Here is a 21,353-nt window from a genome sequence, read left to right as displayed (position 1 = left end):
GTTAGAAGTGGTGCATGTGTGTGTGTGAGTGTGTGTGCAAACAGCATCAATTTATACAGTAGTCAAAAATATTACTGTTACTTGCATAGTTCACATCCCACTTGATTATTATATTTTTTTTGATCAAATACCGTTAATAGAAAGAAAGAGAGACAATAGCAGTGAACCTGCAAAAGCAGTGGACAGGGAGGAGGCCCTTTTATGTTACCTAAGGGAAGAAAAGTACTTTGTACCTCTACAGTGTTGACTGTTGAGAGGTTTTGGACTGCTTTAGAGCTGTTCCCCATACACCATACCTCAATGTTAATTATATTGTACATTGGTAGATTGAAGTATGGAAAGATTTTAATGTGATCAATTTGATGACAGAACTGGAACCAGATCTCACCTCTGAAACCTGCGTCTTTGCCTGTAATCTTCCCTCAAAATGGATCATTTAACACGGTGAATCCTTTAAAAGTGTGTTTACCCTAGCAGTACCTTCCTGTCATTTGGTGCCATGAATCTGTTTAAGCAAATGTGTGGGACAAATTGAATTTCACCTGATCTACCCAGAAATCTGTATTTATTAGTGCATGAACATGTGCATCACTGCCACTGTGAATTGGCACCTAACTGTGTAGAGTTGACGTTTAAAACTTTGTCACCCTCATGAAAGCCAGAATAAAGAGTAGGATAAAAAGTACAATGGTAAGGAATTCTTAATCTCTGATACCTGATGCTCTCTTAATGGTGAGGAAAAATAGAAGAAGGTAAGTCAAACTACAGAAACCGCAGACCTAAATTTCCTGTGTTCACATCAGGAGAGGTTTTCTGAACATCAGAGTGTAAATTCAGCATGGCAAGTCAGTAAGAAACAGGATAGTTTGACTATCCTGTTCGTGGTCAGAAGGAATAAGTTATGTGCAAAGAGTCAGAGAGAATCCTGTTACACACAGAATATTTATTGTGAAGTTCTCATGGGTGGGGAGAAAACACAGTAGACTATTTAAAAGCTCTAATCTGAGAAGCATAAGTAATTTTGGTATACCATCCATTAGATTATCTCATTGTGGCCTATCTGAAATGTGCTTTGACTTTGAAGCATGTTCAATTTTGTGTTGCTGTTTTAACTTCTGCAGACTTCCAACAGGACCTTTGATATTCCTCTCACGTTGTCTGGAGCAGTAGTTCTACGAGAGAGACTAAATTATGAAGAAAAGACTCGTTATTTTGTCATTGTTCAAGCAAATGTAAGTGTGTATCTCTTAATGGCCACTTACCAGTCTTATTTAGGTGGGTTTTTAGGAGAGGAAAGTATCTCTGAAATAACAGGTCTGATGTGCTCTTTTCCTGAAGGCCTTATTTAAGATATACCTGGGTACTTTCTGTTATTGAAAGCTTAGACATTATTAGGGGTTAAAAAAGCTTGCTCAGGGTGGGTAACAGGACAACCTTTTTGGCACTGGGAACAAGTAGCATATTTGAAGAACAGTCCATGCAGAAAAGTGCATTCTGGTGTCACTAAGTGTTCATTTTCTAACACATCTGGCCATGCTAATTTGATGTCAAATGAGTTTAATGGATACAATTTAGTTGTATCCTTCAGGTTTGAAATGCAGTTTTCTATAAAGGGGCTATTTTTCTTTCAAGTCATATTGCATGGTTATATAGAGGGTTTTTTTTGCACAGTGGCCAGCAGTGGAGAATGCATACCAAGAAGAAAAGTGATGTTTAAACTATATCTAATATATCTGTCATAAGAGAAATTTTTGGTGTCCTTGAGGGCTGTGAAAGCTTTTTTTTTTTTTTTTTTTTTTCCTTTTTTGTCATTCTGATAATGGCTGAAATGAGAAATTTTCCACTGTTTACCACTGTTGTGATACTACTACATTTGTGGGGAAAATGAGGGTGCTCTGAAGCAACCTTAACATAGCTTTATAGTAATATAAATTCACTCATTTATATTACTGTCATTTTTCTGATACAGAATTGTAGATACATTTTTTTTGGCATATATTTTGTGGCATGTTCAGCATTTTTTCTCTGAGGGTGTCTCAATGCTTTTTGCACTTAACTATACCTCAAGATACTTCCTGGTCCATGCAGTTCTGCCTGTTAAAACAAGTCATTTTGCCTGAGTAACATAACTTGCTGATCTCTTGAACAGAAATATGGGAGGACACAAAACTCTTCATGCTTGTTTTGCTTTTTGTTTCAATCAGTGATTAATTCCGCAGATCACCACTCTGTATTCACAGCTCTCTTCCTTTGATGTTAGAACTGTAAGTTTCGTGAGTTTGTCATCTCCAAGAAAAGCAGCTCGGGTAGTTGAGGAGGTCATGTTTTTCAAGAGAAAGGAGGCTTACATGGAGCCTGGCGTGCAGCAGTGCAAACACCTCGCATCAGGAGGGACACCTATTGCTCGCGCAGGGTGACCTGCTGGTGACAGTGCAGCTTGTGATGCACAGTAGCAGTGCCACAAAGCAATCTCTCGTTACTTTGCTCGCTCCTTCTGATACATGTCCTTACACGATAAATGGCCACCTTTGTGCTACACGGCTTGGGACGAGAGCTATGCTGATAGCTTCGACATTTTTATAATGAGGCAGCTTGCATGATTGAAGCATCTTCCTAGGACAGTTGTTCTCTCAGAAATACTTACAAGGGAACTGAGTTCACTGAAGTTATTTAGTGATCACTGAAGAGTAACTAATCTCAAAGAAAGGTTCTAATTAACCTTTATAGCCTTCTTTAGGAGTTTGCTCTATGCATCCTTTCATTTATCGTTACCGGGGCTCAATTCTTGGGCCAGTTCTGTTTGACATATTTCCCAACAATCTGGATGCAGAAGCAGAACGCATCCTCAGCAAGTTTGGCAGTGATGCTAGGCTGGGAGGTGCTGCTGATCCCTGGAGGCCTCGCAGAGTGGTCTGGGTACGTCAGGGCACCGGGCGACCAGCAGCGGCACAAAGCTCAGCCAAGGGAATGCCGGGTGGTGTGTGGAGAGGCCGGGCATAGACTGGAAGGCGCGTGGCTGCAGCAGCTCACAGGAAGGCCCTGTGCCTCAGGGGGTGTGTTACATGTGGCGCGGCTGGCCGGTCAGAAGAGGGGGGCCTTTTGTTTGGTGATGGTGCGGCCTCGCCTTGAGTGGTACGAGCAGTTCTGTGCTCTCCAGCATACAGAGGATGGGCAAGTCCTGGAAAGCATCCAGAGGAGGGCCAGAAGCTGGTAAGGGGCTGGGAGGCAGGTCCTGGGAGGAGAGGCTGAGGCCGCCTGGGCTGTCAGGCTGGAGAAGAGGAGGCTGAGAGGAAGACCTCACTTCCCTGGGGAGGGAAGCGCAGAGGCAGGTGTCAGGCTCTACTCTTGGTCACCTTGGAGCTGCACCAGGGAGGGTCAGACCAGATGGACGGGAAATTTCTGTACCACGAGAGTGCTCCAGTACTGGCACGGGCTTCCTGGGGAGGTGGTCAATGCCCCACACCTGCCAGTGTTCAAGAGGCCTTTGGACGGTGCCCTCCTCAATATTTGCTTTCACTTCTGGTTAGCTCTGAAGTGGTCAGGCAGTGGGACTTGATGGTCTTTGTAGGTCCCTCCCAACTCATCTGTTTTGTTCTGTTTTTCAAAATATTGCATGCTGCACTTAATTCTCTCAATTGCATGCAATCATACTTGTATTCCACTGATTACATTAGCAGTGAGTGTTTATTGCTCTTGCATCCTGAAGACATTACGTGAAATTAATTATCCTGTATCTGTGCTTTGATCCAGTATTACTCAAAGGCACACAGAAGGGGGATGTAAAAACAAACAGATGAGTTGATGATGAAGATTGTTCCACTTCTCATTGTTGTTGGCATTGTTTTTCATCATTGGCCATGAAGAAAGTTAAATTCAGAAATTCCCACGTTTAATGACTAATAGCATAAAGAGGTTCCAAGAACTGAGTGGATTGAAAACAAGGAAAAAAATATACATTTAGTATGGCTTAGAGGAATGACTTATTTGCTATATGCAGAGGATGATATTAAACAGCATAAATACCTGTTTTAAAATTAATTGCTTTTGTCTTTCCTGTTAATGATAGCCTAGAATAGGAGGGTAAGACATAACTGATGACCCATATTCCTTCCAAGAGATTTTATTTTTGTAAAGAAAAGCCACCACAACAATTAGTCTTTTAAAATGGAAACACTTTATATTGTTTTGAAATAAATACTGGATAGTCATGCTGTTTCTTCACTATAGTTGTAAACGAAGAAAGAAAAGGTAAACTATTGCTAGTGTGTGCATTGGTCAGTATATAGAAATAATCTGGGTCATTCCCACATTTCAAGAAAGTATAACTTTATTCCTTAACATCTGGAGAGAAAGAAATGTAGACAACTTTCAGTAGTCAGTATTGTCTCCCAAATCCATTAAAAAAACAAAACAAAACCACAACAAACCATGATGCGTTGTGAACGTCATGCAGCATGGAGATCTTTTTAGCTGCACCATCTTTGTTGTGGACAGAACTATTCTTCAGCCTTTTAAAACCTGAACAGTGTAACTGTTCATTCTCCAGACAAGTTGGCTTTTGACATGAGAAACAGATTTCCCCAGTCTGGAAATCTTGGATCCATCTCATTGCTGTCCTCTAGCTGTTTTTTGTGGGGGCAGGGGTAGGGAGGTGCTAAGATCAGTATTAAACGGTGGTCCACAAAGGTGGATTGGGCTATCCACTGCCAATTAGAAAAGAAAAGGTTTCTGCTTAAGGGTTATTTATTTATTTTATTTATTTATTTATTTATTTATTTATTCCTTTTAATTGCTGTTCTTTTGTACCCTACTGCATAATATTGGGACCCTAAGCATCCTGTTGGCCTATACAAAGACTGGTATACAAGGCAGCATAAGAGGAGTTTTTGGTAATTATTATATAGAATCTGCATGACTGGAATGGTTACACATCTTGTCCTTGCCTTTAACTTGAAACCTTTCTGTAGATTGTGATTTCAGAAGGTCTTGTGAAACGTTACTTACTTGCTCCCCAGGACCGAGCCCAGAATCTTAATGAGCGACGGACAAGTACAACCACCCTCACAGTGGACGTGCTTGATGGGGACGATTTGGGACCGATGTTTCTTCCTTGTGTCTTGGTGAATAATACCCGTGACTGTAGACCTCTCACCTACCAAGCGAGCTTGCCAGAACTGACTGATCCTGTAAGTCCTCTTGCTTGTTTATTTTGAGTTTCATACATCTGTTTTGTAAGCAGTTGTCATATTTTTCTGTGGACACAATTGAGAACTGTATCTGGGAGGGTCATGCATGCTTTAATGACAGGTTCTATGTGCTAAAGAGGACAAAACTGGGGTAAAATATATGTAGGAATAGATGGTGAAAATCTAGCTTTGATACAATGGCAAACTGCTCGCTTGCTACAGGGGCTGAATCTGACTGAAGCTTGGTATAGTTGCAAAGCTGCTTTCCCTGATCTGTCCATACTCCGTTCTTGAAATATTCTAAAGAAGCACTTCTGATCAGGGACTCAACATGGTGCTCTATTCAGGATTGTTCTAGACCTCAGGAGGAAGATTCTGGGGGTAGAAGGCAATAGTTACTTGTTCCTGAGAAGATTATTTGTCATTATATCTGGTTGCAAACTAGACACACTAAAAAATGATGTGAGTTTATCCCATGTATCTGCTTGTGCTAAGAATGTCAGTTAATACATTGGTTAGGATAAAGGTCATTAATTTCCCACTGGAAACTTTCCCAGTGAGTCACAAAAAGAAGAGGTGAGAGCTGTGTCAAATCCTGATGCAAGATGGTGCTAATTCTGCCTCGCTACAGAAGAGCTGATGCTTCGTGTGATGGAGGTGTGCATCTTTGTGATGCGAGAAATTCTCTTCAGTTGGAAAATTTGTTTTATGCGAGTTTCTTAACTGATGGTTATATTTGTCCTTAGATTCATGTGCTGAAGAATACAGAAAGGAAGAACCAGTAGAATCACTGGGCTCATCCCCACCCCAGTCAACACTGACCTTAGGATAACGTTAACTGTTGACATTGAGGTCATGCCCTTGGTTATTGCAGGATGCTATCCTCCTTCCTTTGGTCAGGAGCCAGGGGAGGTTGGGGCTGTAAATGTGGAGGTTCCTGCTCTTCTCTGCCTTACTCGTCTTGCTGTCCTGAGGTTCCTGTTCTTCTCTGCCTTCCTTCTCTTGCTGTCCTGCACCATGCAGACTTCTTCCGTTCCATGGGTTATGACTTCCTGCTGCCTCTGGCCTCGAGTCCAGCTGCAGATGTGCTTGAGCAGGGACACTAAGCACTGCAGCCACCCTGCTTGGTTGACTCAGATGATGCCCTTAGGAAGTTTCTAAATCTCTCACAGGTTTTTTTATCCATTTTAGGACCAGCTGAAATTGGCTCTAATGCATGTCAGCTTGTCCTGGTTTCAGTTAGGACAGAGTTAATTTTCCTCCTAGTAGCTGGTAGGGTGCTATGTTTTGGATTAGAATGAGAAGAGCGCTGATAACATGCTGATGTTTTAATTGTTGTAGAGCAGTGCTTACACCAAGCCAAGGACTTTTCAGCTTCTCGCTCTGTCCTGCTAGCGAGCAGGCTAGGGATGCAGCAGGAGCTGGGAGGGGACAGACCCAGGACAGCTGACCCAAACTGGCCAAAGGGGTATTCCATACCATCTGACGTCATGCTGGACAATATATAGGGGTGGCTAGCCGGGGTGGAGGGGGGGGCCGGCTGCTCGGGGATAGGCTGGGCATCGGTCAACGGGTGGTGAGCAATTGCATTGTGCATCACTTGTTTCATACACATTATTATTAGTAATACTATTATTATTATTATTATTATTATTATTATTTTTATTATTATTTTCCTGTCTTAATAAACTGTCTTTATCTCAACTCACAGGCTTCACTTTCCCGTTTCTCTCCCCCATCCCAGAGAGGGAGGGGGGAGGGTAAGCGAATGGCTGTGTGGTGTTTAGCTGCCAGCCGGGTTAAACCACAACACAGCTCATCAGTTGTTTCCAGTACAGGTAACCTGTACAGGTTAATGGTACAGGATGTGGTTTAATTGCCAGTGCAGTCTGAAGGAGGCGAGACAAGGCTTATTGTAATCACGATGTGCGATTAGCATGCTTTCTTGATTAGGGAGGGCTGGAACAAGTTTCAGGGAGGTGATAATAATTTCAGGTCAGTCTGGAACCCTTGGCAAACTGGATTGTGTCTTACAGTGTACATGCACCTGTACAGGTGGTTGTTTCTCTGTGTTGTTTCTCTGTGCTGGAGAAACTCTTCCTCACAGCTGCATCTTTATTTGTCAGGAGTCTTGGTACTCAGCTTGTACAGCAGAAAATGAGCTGGGAAAGGGAAGGGGATAGACATTCCGTATTTAACCTTATTATACTGATTTACATTTCTCCTTTCACTTCTACACCTTGATATTTGATAAACCTTTCTAATTGCATTGACTGATTTTGACTTTGTGAATGAATGCGTTTGCTTTCAACTCCACATCACTGTGGCTTGGGCATAGTGTCATCTTAAGGTAGCTGGGCAACCACACGTTATTCCCCAGCTCAATATGTGGCCTCATCAGGGTTAGTAGGGTACCCAACCTATGCAGAGAATGACAGTGTGACCCCATTTTATCTGCACAGATTTGATAGAGTTCCCAGTACAGAGGCAGGTGAGGCAGTAATTGTGAATAACTGGTATTTGGTTATTGCTTGTTTATTAAATCTAGTTATCTTAAGGTAAAATACAGGTCAGATAATTTTCCTGGTGCAGTTCTCACAGATGGAAGGAACCCAGCTCCATCTCTGTTCTGCTCTTGCTGTGGTCGGCCACATGCTGGGTGCTAGAAGACAAAGCAGTGCCTGCCAAGGAGGCAAGGAAAAATCTGACCAGTTATTAGTTTCCAAGTTGCAAAATACATTCATTTAATTTCACAAGGTACAATCTGTTCAGGTGTCAGCTTTTTTGTTTGCTTTCTGGCTGTTTTGTGTCAAACTGCACCTTGAGAAATCTGATCTATGAAATGAGAAACTGGTTCTGTTGATAAAAATACCTGCTATTTGCTGTTTATCTATTTGTAGTGCTGCAGCTGTTTGGATAAATGTAAGTGGAAGATGGATGTTTGTACCCAAAGTTTTACCTTGGTACCTCAAATATTTACTTGACTTGTAAATTATAATGCATTTAGACAATGAAGATGATAAATAAAATACTCAGCTAATAAAACAGGTATTGCATTTGTCCTGCAAGAGTGTGATAAGGCGCAGAGAGGCCCGAGCTGTCTGCAGTAGCTAGCGGCTGGCAGTGGACTGACAAGGTGCTCTGCTGTGGCGAAGCAGCCTGGGCAGGGGAGCTCATTCAGAAATAGGTTGGAGATTTCAGCATGATGTGAAATTGTTGCCTTGCACATGGTAGACATGACCTGTATGAGTCCATAATGATCCAAGACTTCATCTACAATGTCAGGTTGTACAAAAGCTGGCAGTGGCCCGTATACTTCTCAGAAAGATTTATATGGAGTTAATTTGCACTAGCTTTTTTAAAAAGATGAGAATTTACTACACTGTCAATTTTGAGTCTTTGCCAAGTATAGCAAATAGAAGAGAATTCTGCTTGCTGTGTTTTTTTAATGGTAGCCACTATGTAGGCTAAAGGGCTGTTTTTGTCCAGCATCATCATTTATTTTTTTAATTGCTTTTTATATTTTTTACAATGAACATGAGAAGGAATATTAATGAATCTTGAACAAAGAGGGTCAAAGTATGAATTATTCAGAAGCAGTAGCTTGAAAATAAGTTGTGCTTTGCAAGATGTCTACTCAACTGACCCCTAAAATGAAGCATTTATAAGTAAATCATTTAATGTAACTGGTAAGTACTTTTTTTCAGTTTTAGAAGATCAGTTGTCTTTAGTTGGCCTCTACCCATGACTTTACTGAGGTAAATGTAGCGTTTTCTTTCCAAACTTCTTTCCTTTAGAAGCTCCAAAGCAGTTTGATGCATGACAACAAAGAATCCATACAGCACGTACTTTGTTTATGGTCTTTGGCTGGCAGAAATGGAAGAGAACAGCAAAATTAATGGGTCTCTTCATTACCAGAGAAACAGCTTTTCCTTAGAAACAGTATCACGGTTTACATTGCGCCTTCTGAGAGTTGGTCTGACTCATGGCAGTATTAATAATGTTATTAGGCCTGCTCCAAGCTGTGTGGAGCGCTATATAATTAGTGTTTATGCACTTGTAAAAACTTGTTTTGCATTTCTGCTATTTGCACGAGACTGTTCGAGTTGTCCCAAAGCTCTTATGTACTAAGTCAGAGGTTTTCTGATGGTCCTCCCTGGGTGTGTGCGTAGATTAACATGTTACGGTAATACCCAAGTCAGCTGGGTGCTGCTTGTTAACCAGCTGAGCTTGGCCACAGGATGGGACCTTTGTCATTGCTGGGTGCCTGGTTTTGAGATTGTCACTGTCTGCAGCGCCATCACCAGTGATCTACTGTAATTAATTGCCATGATAGCCTCATTAGGGCTATGGCTGCGGCTAAGGTAACAGAAACACCAGTGGCTGTTGTGGAGTGGTTGTGAGGTGCTCTTGCAGCTTTGTAGAGGAGGCAGAAACGAATTTCTGACTTAGTGAGAGCACGTTAGCCTTTCTTCATGCTTCATCCGGCAGTAGGTTAGCGGTGAGAGCTGAACTACTTCGCTGCTGCTGAAGCCCAAAGCCAGAGCTAACTGAGCAGCCTGCAGTTCGCTCCTGTGAAGTCCCACTTGTCACGTCTCGGTCAGAAGTTCCCAGAGAGGGAGAAGAGTTTTGACTCTTATAAAAATCATTGCAGGTTGCTTATCTTGCAGAAAAGACATCAAAGCCCATGATAAGACAGCATTCAAAGTCATTGTCTAAAGTTGTCTCATAACTCACATGCAAGTTCTTTGACTTAACTTCCTTCAGGAGAATGCTAACTTACAACTTCAGTGACATAGTGACTTTAAAATGAGCTAGCACAAACCTTTCAAAAAGTAAAGTTCCACAAGCCAAGTATATTGCCTTATAACAAAAAGTAAAGCAGCATCTCTCTATGGTGGATGAATGGATATGGGTATGAACCTCCTACTTAATTGGTCCAAATACTACTCTGTTTGTCCTAATTGTTACTATCCTACTTTTTCTCCAGGAGTGAATTTACTGTTGTTAGTTAAATATCAGTTTCTGAGAAAACTGTTTTGTTTTGCTACGTTGTTTTATATTTGCCTCTGGTTTTTTGTGTGTGTGTGTGATCAAATCTAGTAATTCTTTCTGTCATTGTCTCAGGAAGACTTCAGCAAATAAGCATTAGTAAGCAACAGTATAGTGAAGTCGTTAAATTGAGTTAAAAAAAAATAGAACCTCAAGAGTGTCTCATGAAACTGGAGGGATACTTTCTTCTGCCTCTTCCTTCTTCGGTCTGTTCCTGATGTGCTTACTTTGTGAAGATTTTGTCCGTTTCTGTGCTAAGAATTTTTCCATCATCATGCAAAGAAGGAAAGCCAATTAGCAGTGAATTATAGATTAGGTTGATTTAATCAGCTTCTGGGCTGGTTTTGCAACAAACTGATTCATTATCAGGTTCTGTAGGATAATTATCAGTCCACGTGAAGCTCATGTACTCAATGACACCTATGAGGCTTTCTTTGTACTGATTCAAGATTCAGCACTTTAAACAGCTATCTGCCTTATGGATCGTCACTTATTAATGCACTACTGATGTATCTTTCTCTACAGAAAGTATTTATTTTTATAGTAATTATGCTCAGAGTCCTTAGGAGTTGAAAGCAGACCTCAGAAAGCTGTGGGCTCAGCTACCCCGTGGAGCAATGAGGCTTGAGGAGTGGTCCTCTGAGCAGAGGACCTCTAGATGAAAGCCTGAAAAAAAAAAAAATCCTCCAAATAACAGTGCACTTGAGGGGGAAAAAATAGATGTTGAAGAGCAGGATGTGCCCTTAGAAGCCCTCAAGGTTTTATTAGCAAGAGGAGCCTCTTCAGTTTGATTTGTTTGTGTTCAGGAAAGAAAACTGAATGTTTAGGAAGTAGGATTGTAATCCTGCTGAGTAAAGCCTCGCTTGATCAGCATCATGTGGGGTCCTGTAAGCCATAGTTTTGAAACTATGGAAACTGACTTTTGATGGTAAGGTCAAACAGTTTTGCTCTCCTGTCACAGAAATGAAGAGTTTGGGATTTTTTTTTCCCCATTGCAAAATTAGGTGAGTTTGGTTTTGAATATTTCATGTGAAGGGAAAGAAATTCATTGACTTTCATATATGGAAAGCAAAATAAACCATCAACATTAGCATGCCCTGTCGATTCCTAACGTTCAGAATTGTAACTATGAAGTAAATGCATCAAAACTTAAGCATATTTTGACAGAACATGCAAGTACATCTTACTTGGGATCATGAACCACTTGAGGAGTTCCAAGTTAGCATTGAGGACGTGTTTTGCATCAGACCAATAGTTATGTCAAAAATGTCAGGTGCTTTTTAAAACTTGCCTTTTATCTTTTCAATTCTTGCTTTAATTCTAGAGCCAATCACATATTTTTTTCTCCAGGCCATTTCCCATCCTCCTGCAGCACTCTAGCTCAGCATCATACAGTGGCATACTCTAGCAGTTGCAGTAAAATAACTTAGGTGCATGGCCATTTGGCAGTTAATTGCATTTATTGCTAGGGCAATTTGGGACTGCCCCTTGACAGTACCTTCTGGGCCCCATAACCTATTGCAGTTGGGAGACCAAGAGACAGGGAGGAATTGGGTTATTCTGCGAGTGGGAGAAATGGAAACGCTGCCAGAGCGAGCTGAGGTCACAGCAGTACGGGAAGGGCTAGTTTTATTTCAGCAGAGAAGGAAAAAAGGAGTGTGGAGAACAGAAGTCATTTCATCAGTGGGTGGGAACACAGGACACCTCTGTGAGTAACCAGGCTTAACTGGTCTGTACAAATCAGTTCTACGCTTATTACTGATAGCTAATAAGCATTGCAAGGGTTGTGATGGGGTATTTTTCAGTACCTCTGGGTGTGTAACCATTGTTTCTAAAGTGACTTCAGTGCAACTTTTTCCTATCTGATGGTACAAATCATAACTCCTGCTACAAAGAAAATGTCCTGGAAATTGTCTCCTAGAGATTTTTTAAAATAAAACTCGCTGCAAAACAGAGAAAACATGAAACATATCTAACTATATCAAGAGGTGTCTGAAACTAAATGTTTTAAAACTTTAGTTTTAAAAGCAGCTCTTTGTCAAAGAATAACGTTCATAAAAATATCCTATTAAATTTCTTTATTTCTGTTTTTTTTCCTTTTTTTTTTTTTGTTTTCTTTTCTTTTTTACTGTGGGAAACATCTACCGACAGAAGACCCATGCAAACTATGAGCAAATAACCTTCCCTGAGGTTTCAGTATAATATATAGCCTTCATAGTTCGGCACAGTAAAAAATCAGTCTGAGCTTAAATAAATGTGTGCAGTTAAATCTACTTCAATAAAAACCTTTCAACCTATAAGGAGGCTGCCTTTTTTTCCTACGTGAAGGATAAAATCTGGTGGAAAATCAGGAATGCTTACCCCTGATGAAGATGATTTTCTTCTTAAGTTTTCTTCTAAACATGCCTGCTGAAAGACAGTGTGTGTGCATGGGGATGAGCTGACTCCTACCAGCAGCCAAACCACCAGGAAGCTAAACATCAGGTTAGATTGCCAGTTTTTCTTGTCAATTCAATTTTTCTTTGTTAGATGTGCCACATTCAGAACTGCCAGTGTTCATGGCTAATTTAGGAAATTGTTAGTTTCTGAACTACTTATATCTCAATGTGATGATTTTTTATTTTTTTTATTTTTAACAAAGATTTGGAATCTTTTATTGCAACATGGTAAAAGAGGCGTGCCAGCCTTTGGCTTACTTTGTATGCATAGCCTAATGAGCTGTGCTTATGATTTAGCTGCAAGGAGCATCAGGAAATTTTTTGAGACTTATTTTGTTTCTAATTATTCCTTCCTCAGCAAAATAGATGCTCTCCAGTTGTTTGGGACTGATACTAAATGCTGTAAAGTTAGTTGTTTGCTCTGTGAAGCACTAGCACGATCCTAAGGTTGACCGTCTTGGTGCATTTGGGTGCACCTGAAGAGATGAGCTCATGGAAAACCACCCAGTGCCCCATGGTTGCTGCCTTCTGCTAGGGGTGGTATTTGCATTCCATCCTGAAGTTAGACTGTGGTTGACCTATGTTGTCCTCTGGCAACTTTCAGACTGGACTTTGAGTGTAGCTGGTGTTTGTGGCTTTCATCTGCAGGAGAGTTGCATGTTTCTCTTTCTCCTAATATTTCTGGCATGGAAAGGAGGCTTTGCATTTAGCAGAGGTAGCTCTGCGATGATGCCTGGCACGGAGACTTATGCTGAGGTTGGAAGTATGTCGGGGCACTCTTGGAAAGTGTGTTGGCTGTTTGTAGAGACGCATCTTGCTGCCTAGGCTGTAGTTATGCTCTATCTCTTGCTTAGAAGTTTTTTGTTTTGTTTTGTTTTCCCTTCCATCTGTTTCTTTATCTCTTCCTATGTCAGAAACTAACCTTAGCTTTGAATCCTGATAGCTTTGAATACTGGTGTGCATTTCGAAGTATTCAATACATAGGAAAACAGCAATTTCCTTATTAAATGCATGTATATACATGCATGGTCATGTATAACTTTAAATACCTTCACATTGCCTGAGGATCTCTTATGTTTACCAAGAATGAATGCTGCATTCTCTGCACCTTGTGGTTTCGGGGCTCAATAGGAATGAGCAGTAAGCATGTTTAGGTTTTAAATAAATGTTTAGTGGGGAAGAACAACTTTCAACAGCTATTATTTCAAAGTTTCTACACAATCAGAATGGCAACAAATGATTGAAGGTGAAAGCCTACCTTTTGTTACAGAATTCTGCAGCTGTTCCCTAATAAATGTAAGAGCTCCACATCATGGAAAATCAGGCCCCTGGTGCGTTACAGGATTGGATGTGAACTTCTTGGTTTTAACCGTGTGCATGTTGCCCACATTTCCATGTGAACTCATCATACGTAATACCATAATTGTTTTGAATTTTCTTCATAAACACTCCTATTTCTGAGGAACTGTTAGACCAAATAGCACTGGCACATCTTTATTTGCTGCCTGAAAGGCTTACGTACTTTCTAGTCCGAATATTATATACTCGAATATTTATTTAGAAAAGCGTGGCAATTCTTGTGTTAGACTAAAATCTCTAAGGAAGGATAATGTGCTTTCAACTGTTGAGCTGTGAGTTGAATGAGGTCCCGTGTATTTAATAGCCAAAAAAGATTTGGTAGATAGTAGTGGTGTCACTTCAGCCATGCTACAAGAACTAACCAGAGAAACGCAGCGAAAAGAGGGACTGTATCTTAACGTCCTTGTGTTGTTTCTTATTCAGTAAATTAGAAAAGAATCCCTCTAGTGCCTGAGGCTTTGAATAGTTCTGCTGCTGCTGCTGGCTGAAAAAAAAAGAGCAAATTGATGCATTTTTCAGTTATTAATTTTTCATTAGCAATTTAGGTAAAACCTGAGACTCAGATTAGGAACGAGAAAATGAAGATTGATTTCTGTGACAGGTATGCATTTGTTGGTGTATTTTTTTTATTGAGAAAGGCAAATTGTTTGTTATAGGCAAGTTATTTTCAGTATAGTTGAGCAGCAGGTAGCAATTTTTCTAATTAAATTTAAGCATAGATGCATGATGAACTGATAGGCAATCTTGAATTGTTTTGGAAGTTGGAAAGCAATTCAAAACCAATGATAAAATCCTCTCTTGGGGGTGGTTTACCGTCTGATGTTTGTGGATAAACTCTCCATGTGCATTTTTTCACTCTTTTCACGATAATTACAGCAATACAGGGGTTATCTGATTGATAATAAGTTCAAGGTAGAGGACAATGTTAAATAAGCAGTAGAGTTCACAGTAGATTTACTAGTGTAAGGTTTTTTTTAATAACTTGATGCCAGTGATTTTGAATTAACTATGTAAATGAGTCTTTGAGCTAAGTCAAAATGGACAGCTTTGACAAGCTATTGATTATCTGCTAGTGCATGATAAGGAGTCATAAAAGGAGTTTTAAGTCTTCTGCTATGATTTTTCCCTGTTGTTTTCGTGATTGATTGCCTGTCTTCCATATGCAATCTCTAGATAAGTAGAGCCTTTTTTTTTTTTTTCCCCTAAGGAAATGTCACTGAAAAGTAGTGAAGTATGAAAAGGTTAAAATAATAAAGATGTGACATTACAGGTAATTAATTTTCATGTACATGGGGCTATGCCAAAGCAGTATGGCTAATTCAAAAGAGTTATCAGTAAAATTGACAGTGACTTGAAGATGGGAACATGTGAAGCTGAGAACTGCTCACTGTAATCTCTCTGAGCAGGCAGGCAAGCATTTCGCTTGCTTAATACATTGATCAGGCGGGACAGTCACCGTTATGTATCTAGGGTTAACTTGTGATTTTACATATCGATGCATTTTCAGATAGAGGACAGGTAAACTTGCCTACTTTGAACTTCAATAGCAAACAAAATCAGGCTTTTAGCCTGTAAAATGTAAAGAATGTTTAAAGAATCCAGATTCTTCTGAGAAAAGGGGAATAAAATGGTAAAAATGACTGATTTGATCATATTCATAATTTTCTTCTTCTAGCTATGGAGATTAATTGCCTGATGTTTGTCATTTTATTTAGTAAATAAATAAATGGGAACGCCGTTGGGAGAATATTGAATTCTTACAGATTTGTCAGAAACTATGAAGAAAAAGGCTTTTGACTTCTGCTTGGAAGAAAAAACTGTGGAGCTGTAATTAAAAGTCATTTCCTTTCAGAAATGAAGATGATGTGCTTTGATTCAAGCTTTGGTCTGGCTGATCAGCCAAGTAAGGCAAATACATAAATGTGGAAAAGAAATCTCCAGGTTTCCTGGGTGGTTTTGATGTGCACAGTAGAACAGGTTTACTAGCATAAATCGTCTTCTCTTTGTAAGGGCAGAACCAATGCCACAGATCTGTGGGATTCATGAATTAGCAAAACTGCTAAACATCCTAGTCTTAGTTATCAGATCTTGCTATTTAATCCTTTTGTATTCTTTTTCATTCTTCAGTTTTCATTATAAAGCTTGTTAGGAAAAAAAAAAAAACTGTCTTAAAATACTACTTTAGTATAATGTAATTCATTTTCATGCAGCTTCCAAAAATAATTATGTGAGGACAGTTAAAAAAAAAAAAAAAAAAAAAAAAAAGTGTGATTCCTCACTTCTGTTGGATATGCCACAACCTGGCACGTGAAATGGTCTTGCTCTTTGTGAAACCATGAAAGGATTTCAGAGATGAAGAAACTGAGCCTTTCTCTCCTCAAAAACTCGTGCTTCAGGAGAGGAAAGAGCGCCTCAGAAAGCATCGTCTCTGTCTCATTCTGAGCTCAGGCCTGTATCTTGAACATACAGTCAATTGCTTGTGTGAATTAATTGCTGAATTGGATATTTGCCATGACAAAGACACTTTCACAATATGCACTTTTGTCTTCTGTTTCATAAAACAGTGTTTGTTACGGCATGGAGTTATTGTCAAAGAGGAAGCGTGTATATTAATTCATTTGATCCTTAAATGTCATTTAGAAAAATTTAAAAGTTTTAAATGTTGACATTTAGACAAAATACATTTACAGTGATGCCTTATCAGTGAACTTCACTTCAGAAAAATTCTCATCCGTGTCGTAACATCTCTTCTTATAGAGATAATTATAATTTCCATAGCTAGCCTACCCTATTAAACTGCAAACTAGTTGTTCATTAAGGGTTGTGAAAAATACTCCTCGTCAGTTTGTTGTCACAATACAGAGGGTGCAGGTTATATTAGGTGTTAAATTAATCAAGCAGTAATGCACCAATTAAGGTTCTGCAGAGGGGTGCAGGCACACATCCTGAGTGAACTGGAGATGGGAGCAGAGGCGCTCCCTCCTGGGTGCGGAGGCCAGCTTGGAGGCTGCTGGAGGCGCGCCGAGTGCTGCTGCCCCTTGCCACCACCACCAAGGCTTGTGGCTGCTCTGCTGTCACAGCTGTGTGCCATACATAACTCACCTCGAGCTGCTTTACCTGATTTTTGGGTTATCACGGGCCTTCTGAGGCTACCCTGCGAGTCTCCTTGGAGATAGATCTGGGTGATGCTACGATGCAACGCAGCGTAGGCAGGGGGCAGCCCATCTTTGCCGTTACTGGTAGGGCTGCGTGCGCATCTGCTCTGTGCTGCTAAGACTTGTGGAGAAAAACTGGATGAAATCCTAGCAGTTTAGCCTCAAGAACAGGAGGAAACTCCCTGTGAGCTGGAACGCCCTCTTCTGAAACAAGGCGACATGGCGAGTCTGTGCTCAGCTCTGCTTCGACACCTGGCAGCACGGAGTGCTCGAGTTTAAAGGCAGCTCTTGTGGCTGGACAGCCAGGAGCTTGCTTTGTAAACAATTCCTCTCTTCATTCTGGAAGAGTATTGGGATTTGAGAAAAAAAATGTTCAAATCTAAGAGTAAAATTCCACTGCGCTTGAAAAAGGTGTGAGGATGAACTTTATCTCATTTGTAAAAATAGAAGGGTAATACAAACGCCTGTTCACTTTGCAGCAGAATGTATTATTGATAAAATAGACATTTCCTTGTGCAAATCAGGTATTTGGGCATTGCTGGTTGCATGTGTTTGTGCACATGATCTATCTACATGACTGCACAAATTTACTGAAAATTAAAGTATTTGAAATATACCCAGGAAAATTATTTTTATAGTCTTCTGTCTAAAAGTGGCATTAATGCCACTGTAAATATCACCACTAAAGAAACATATTAACGTGCTCATGATAATGGTGACAATCGAATTTGTATGTGTAGTTGGGCACTAAATTCCCGCCTGCAGTGATTTCTTAATAGAGCAACAAACTTCAGTGAGAAAAGGGCTGTGGTGGGCATAGCTTGCATAGGGTCAGGTCTTAGGTAATTGCAGCTGGCATTCCACTGCCTGGATGAGAGTGCTCGTTTCTTTGCAGATACAGAATAAATAATTAGTAAAGGAAATGTACATGTTTCTTCACAAAGCTTAGAGTAGTGTTCCACAGTGGTTTTTTTATTGTTGTTATTTTTGTTTGTGTTTTTTTTTTGTTTGTTTGTTTTTTTGTTTTTTCTTTAACCCCAAATTTTAGACTGCTTTATCATCCTGATGGATGGGAATGCTGCTTGGCTGGAGATTGAACACTTTGAAATTTCCTCCCTTTAGAGACTTTTAATCTTGCTTGATAATTCCTCCAGGTGAGAAATGGCTCTACCAAAGCAGAGTCCTCAGCAGGAAGATACTAAATGGGTAAACACACAAAGCAATGTTATTGTAATAGAATATATGCTTAGATAAATCAAGAGAAAGAAGATCTGGGTCAAATACTGACCCACTCATTTCTATGTTCACCTTTTTTGCATTTTAAGGGAATTGCTGTTTTGTTTTGCTTTTGTGTAGAGTCTAATTTTGTGTGGATTAATGCAAGATGGGTCCAACCCATGGTGCTAGTTCTTCCCCAGAGGGTTCTCCTATGTGACAGTCAGCAGCACTGCCTTAAAAATTGGTACTAGAGAGTTTTTTTCTTTTGTTCCATGAACCTGTCTGATCCTTGAGCTGTGCTGAGCTTCCAGCACCTACTGAAAGTAGCAACTGTTGACACAGGTGAAAACTATCCTTTTTTCCCCTTTGAGATAAATGTGTTTAAAGGAAAACTAAATGGGGTTAATATTTAATAGGCTTTTTATTGTCATGAATTTTAGAATTTTTTAAAAGATCAGAAGTCATTATTTTAAAGTGTTACACTGATCTTTATCTTTTTTCTTTTTTTTTTTTTTTTTTGCGAATCTTTGTCGAACAGAAGTAGGTGTGTTTGTCTTGGGTTTTATAACTTAGTTTTATGCATCTGTTCTTTTGCCTTGTTCTGAATCCCGACTGGAAATAATGATGATAATGAACCTACCATCAGAAATTTGAAAGATGTTCAAGGAAATAGGCTTCGTAGTTTGCATGGAAAAAAGTGAAATATCACAAAGGAAATGCTTATTGTTCTCTAACCACAATCATCACATTGTAACAAGCGGAACCTCCAAATTCAATTTCTGCTTTTGCCTGAATTGCACAGGAGATTATATGTGGATGCTGAGGTAGGAGGCCCATTGCATAATGCATTTCGTTTAGTCTCCAGCACGGGTTCTCTGTTGGAGACATTTCTTATAAAGCATGTCAGATACAGAAAAAGCAATTTAGTAAGCACTGTGATCAGATCCTGATGAAATTCAATTTTTTTGGACCTGCTGTTCCTGGAAGACATTATTGATAAAAATGGTCTCTATTTTCGTCTTTGTTTTGATTGATCATACTATCTTGCTGTTCTTTCAAAATATTTTACCCCTCTAAGGTGGCTTGTTTTTACAAATAAATGAAAGGAATTGTATTTTTTTGACAGCATACTTTGTTAACAACACTATCTGTCAGGATATTTGCAATCTACAGTTTTCGTTTCAGTAAACTGCCTAAACATTGGACACAACAGAAAGCTAAGCACAACTACCATGGATTATGGGAACAGCCAAATAAGGCACTAAAAGCTATTTGACAATTATGGTGCTGAACTCAGAAAGTGGTTTGCTTGTTAATAGCCAATCCCGTCTTAGTTTTTCTTGTCAGATAATAAAGCACTTTTTGTACCTCCAGGGAAGACATGAGAGGTGAGTTCAGATGTGTCAACTCCATAACTTACCACCTGCTGTTGCTTATTGAGGGTTTTTAGAAATGAAGGTAAACTTCTTAAATAGAAAAATTAGATTTATTTCAAACCATTCAATTTGCAGATCAACCCCTGTTATTATTAATTTCTGCTTACACATGTTTGAACTGGACACATTTAATGATGATTTCGTAATACTAATTTTAATATACACGATTAATCATTGGTAGACTGTTTTAGCACAGTACCTGTGTACCTGTGGTATTGAGAAGTGCCCTTTTGCACAAGCGCTTCAAAGCAAAGCAGGAATTATCGGGAATGCTGCTAAATGCTACTCAAATCTGGTTTTCATATTAAGCATGGATGTTTCATACAGTCTGGTTGGACTCCGCAATATTGTCTGGTGGTAAGAAGTACTTACAGAACATAAGCCTTCAGGTGCATGGTGTTTTGAGCAGGGAGTATGGTTAGGTGAACTGGCTGCAAATGCTGGGGTTGAGGAACTTAGGTTTTGAAGGAGGTCCACTTGTGGGGGTTTCCTCTTTCTTGGGGAACGTTTTTCCAGGTGCAGAACTGAGTATAAGCACGTTAGCTCCTGTGACAGTTGGATCACAACAATTTTCTGCTGGGGATTTGTTCTCTGTTCTGTGCTTCAGCTTCACAGTGTGTTTTAAACTTACATATATATATATATTTCTTTTTTTTTTTGGGGGGGGGGGGTGCTTCTCTTTTTTGCATTGGCTTTCTCTTGAGATGTTAGGTGAATTTTTTTTTTTTATAAGTTCTTACTCTTAAGAGTGTGATATTTCCCACAGAAAACCCAAAACTAAAAAGAAAAAAACAGGTGTTTGGTGTTGTGTACTGTCAGAGGGGCTCAGGAAATCCCATTCACTCTGTATTTATGTATGTATTTGTCTCGCGTCAGGTCAGTATCTGTACACAGGAAGGCAAGAAGAGAGGGTGAATGGTGAGGCCTTGCAAATCCAAGATGTGACGTGACATGACATAATCGATCTGAGTAATGACAGATCTTTGGTAGTATCTCAGCTGAATATACTTTTTCAGGGTCTTTTATTTATTTATTTATTTATTTACTTTTGGTTGGATATCTCCATAAAGTATTTTCTGCGTTTTAACGATATGAAAGTACTTCCTGACAGATTTGTGTGCATTACCTTTTTGTCAGAGCCCTCATTGTACTGGCAAAGCATCTGAAGCAGCAGCAAGAAACGATGTTGGAATGGTTTTGCAATTCTTCCTGCTGTTTTAGTACTGTGTGTTGGCAATAGTGGATGCATTTCCGCACAGTATGGGTATCACTTTGCTAATTTCTGATTTACAGCTTGTATTCCAGCCTTGCACGTTCTTCAGGAAAGCACACGGAGAACCAGTATAACCATAATAATTAATCAGTTCATCAGAAACTTTAATACTATAGGGGTACCTTTGAAGGGGTTAGGGGTTTCAGCACAGGGTGATGCATATTGCCTTACTAGATTTTTTTTTTATTTTTTATTTTTTTATCCAGCAAAAAAGCTTCTCAACCTCACCTGCACAG

The 21,353-nt window shown here is 39.8% G+C and overlaps 1 protein-coding gene across 3 annotated transcripts in view; it reads left to right on the top strand.

The window, feature by feature from the left end:
• Positions 1 to 21,353, top strand: part of PCDH15 (protocadherin related 15) — a 353,826-nt gene that overhangs the window by 104,333 nt on the left and 228,140 nt on the right. For all 3 annotated transcript variants that reach the window (XM_035537720.1, XM_035537702.1, XM_035537711.1), the window contains exons 6-7: positions 1,122 to 1,232; positions 5,016 to 5,186. In XM_035537720.1, coding sequence (XP_035393613.1) covers positions 1,122 to 1,232; positions 5,016 to 5,186 — 282 coding nt within the window. The remainder of the gene's footprint in view (positions 1 to 1,121; positions 1,233 to 5,015; positions 5,187 to 21,353) is intronic.

This window comes from Cygnus atratus, chromosome 7 (genome assembly GCF_013377495.2).
Source record: "Cygnus atratus isolate AKBS03 ecotype Queensland, Australia chromosome 7, CAtr_DNAZoo_HiC_assembly, whole genome shotgun sequence".
In the NCBI taxonomy this organism is placed as follows: Eukaryota; Metazoa; Chordata; class Aves; order Anseriformes; family Anatidae; genus Cygnus; species Cygnus atratus.
The sequence above is the reverse complement of the archived record's forward strand: the minus strand, read 5'-3'. Positions and strand labels throughout refer to the sequence as shown.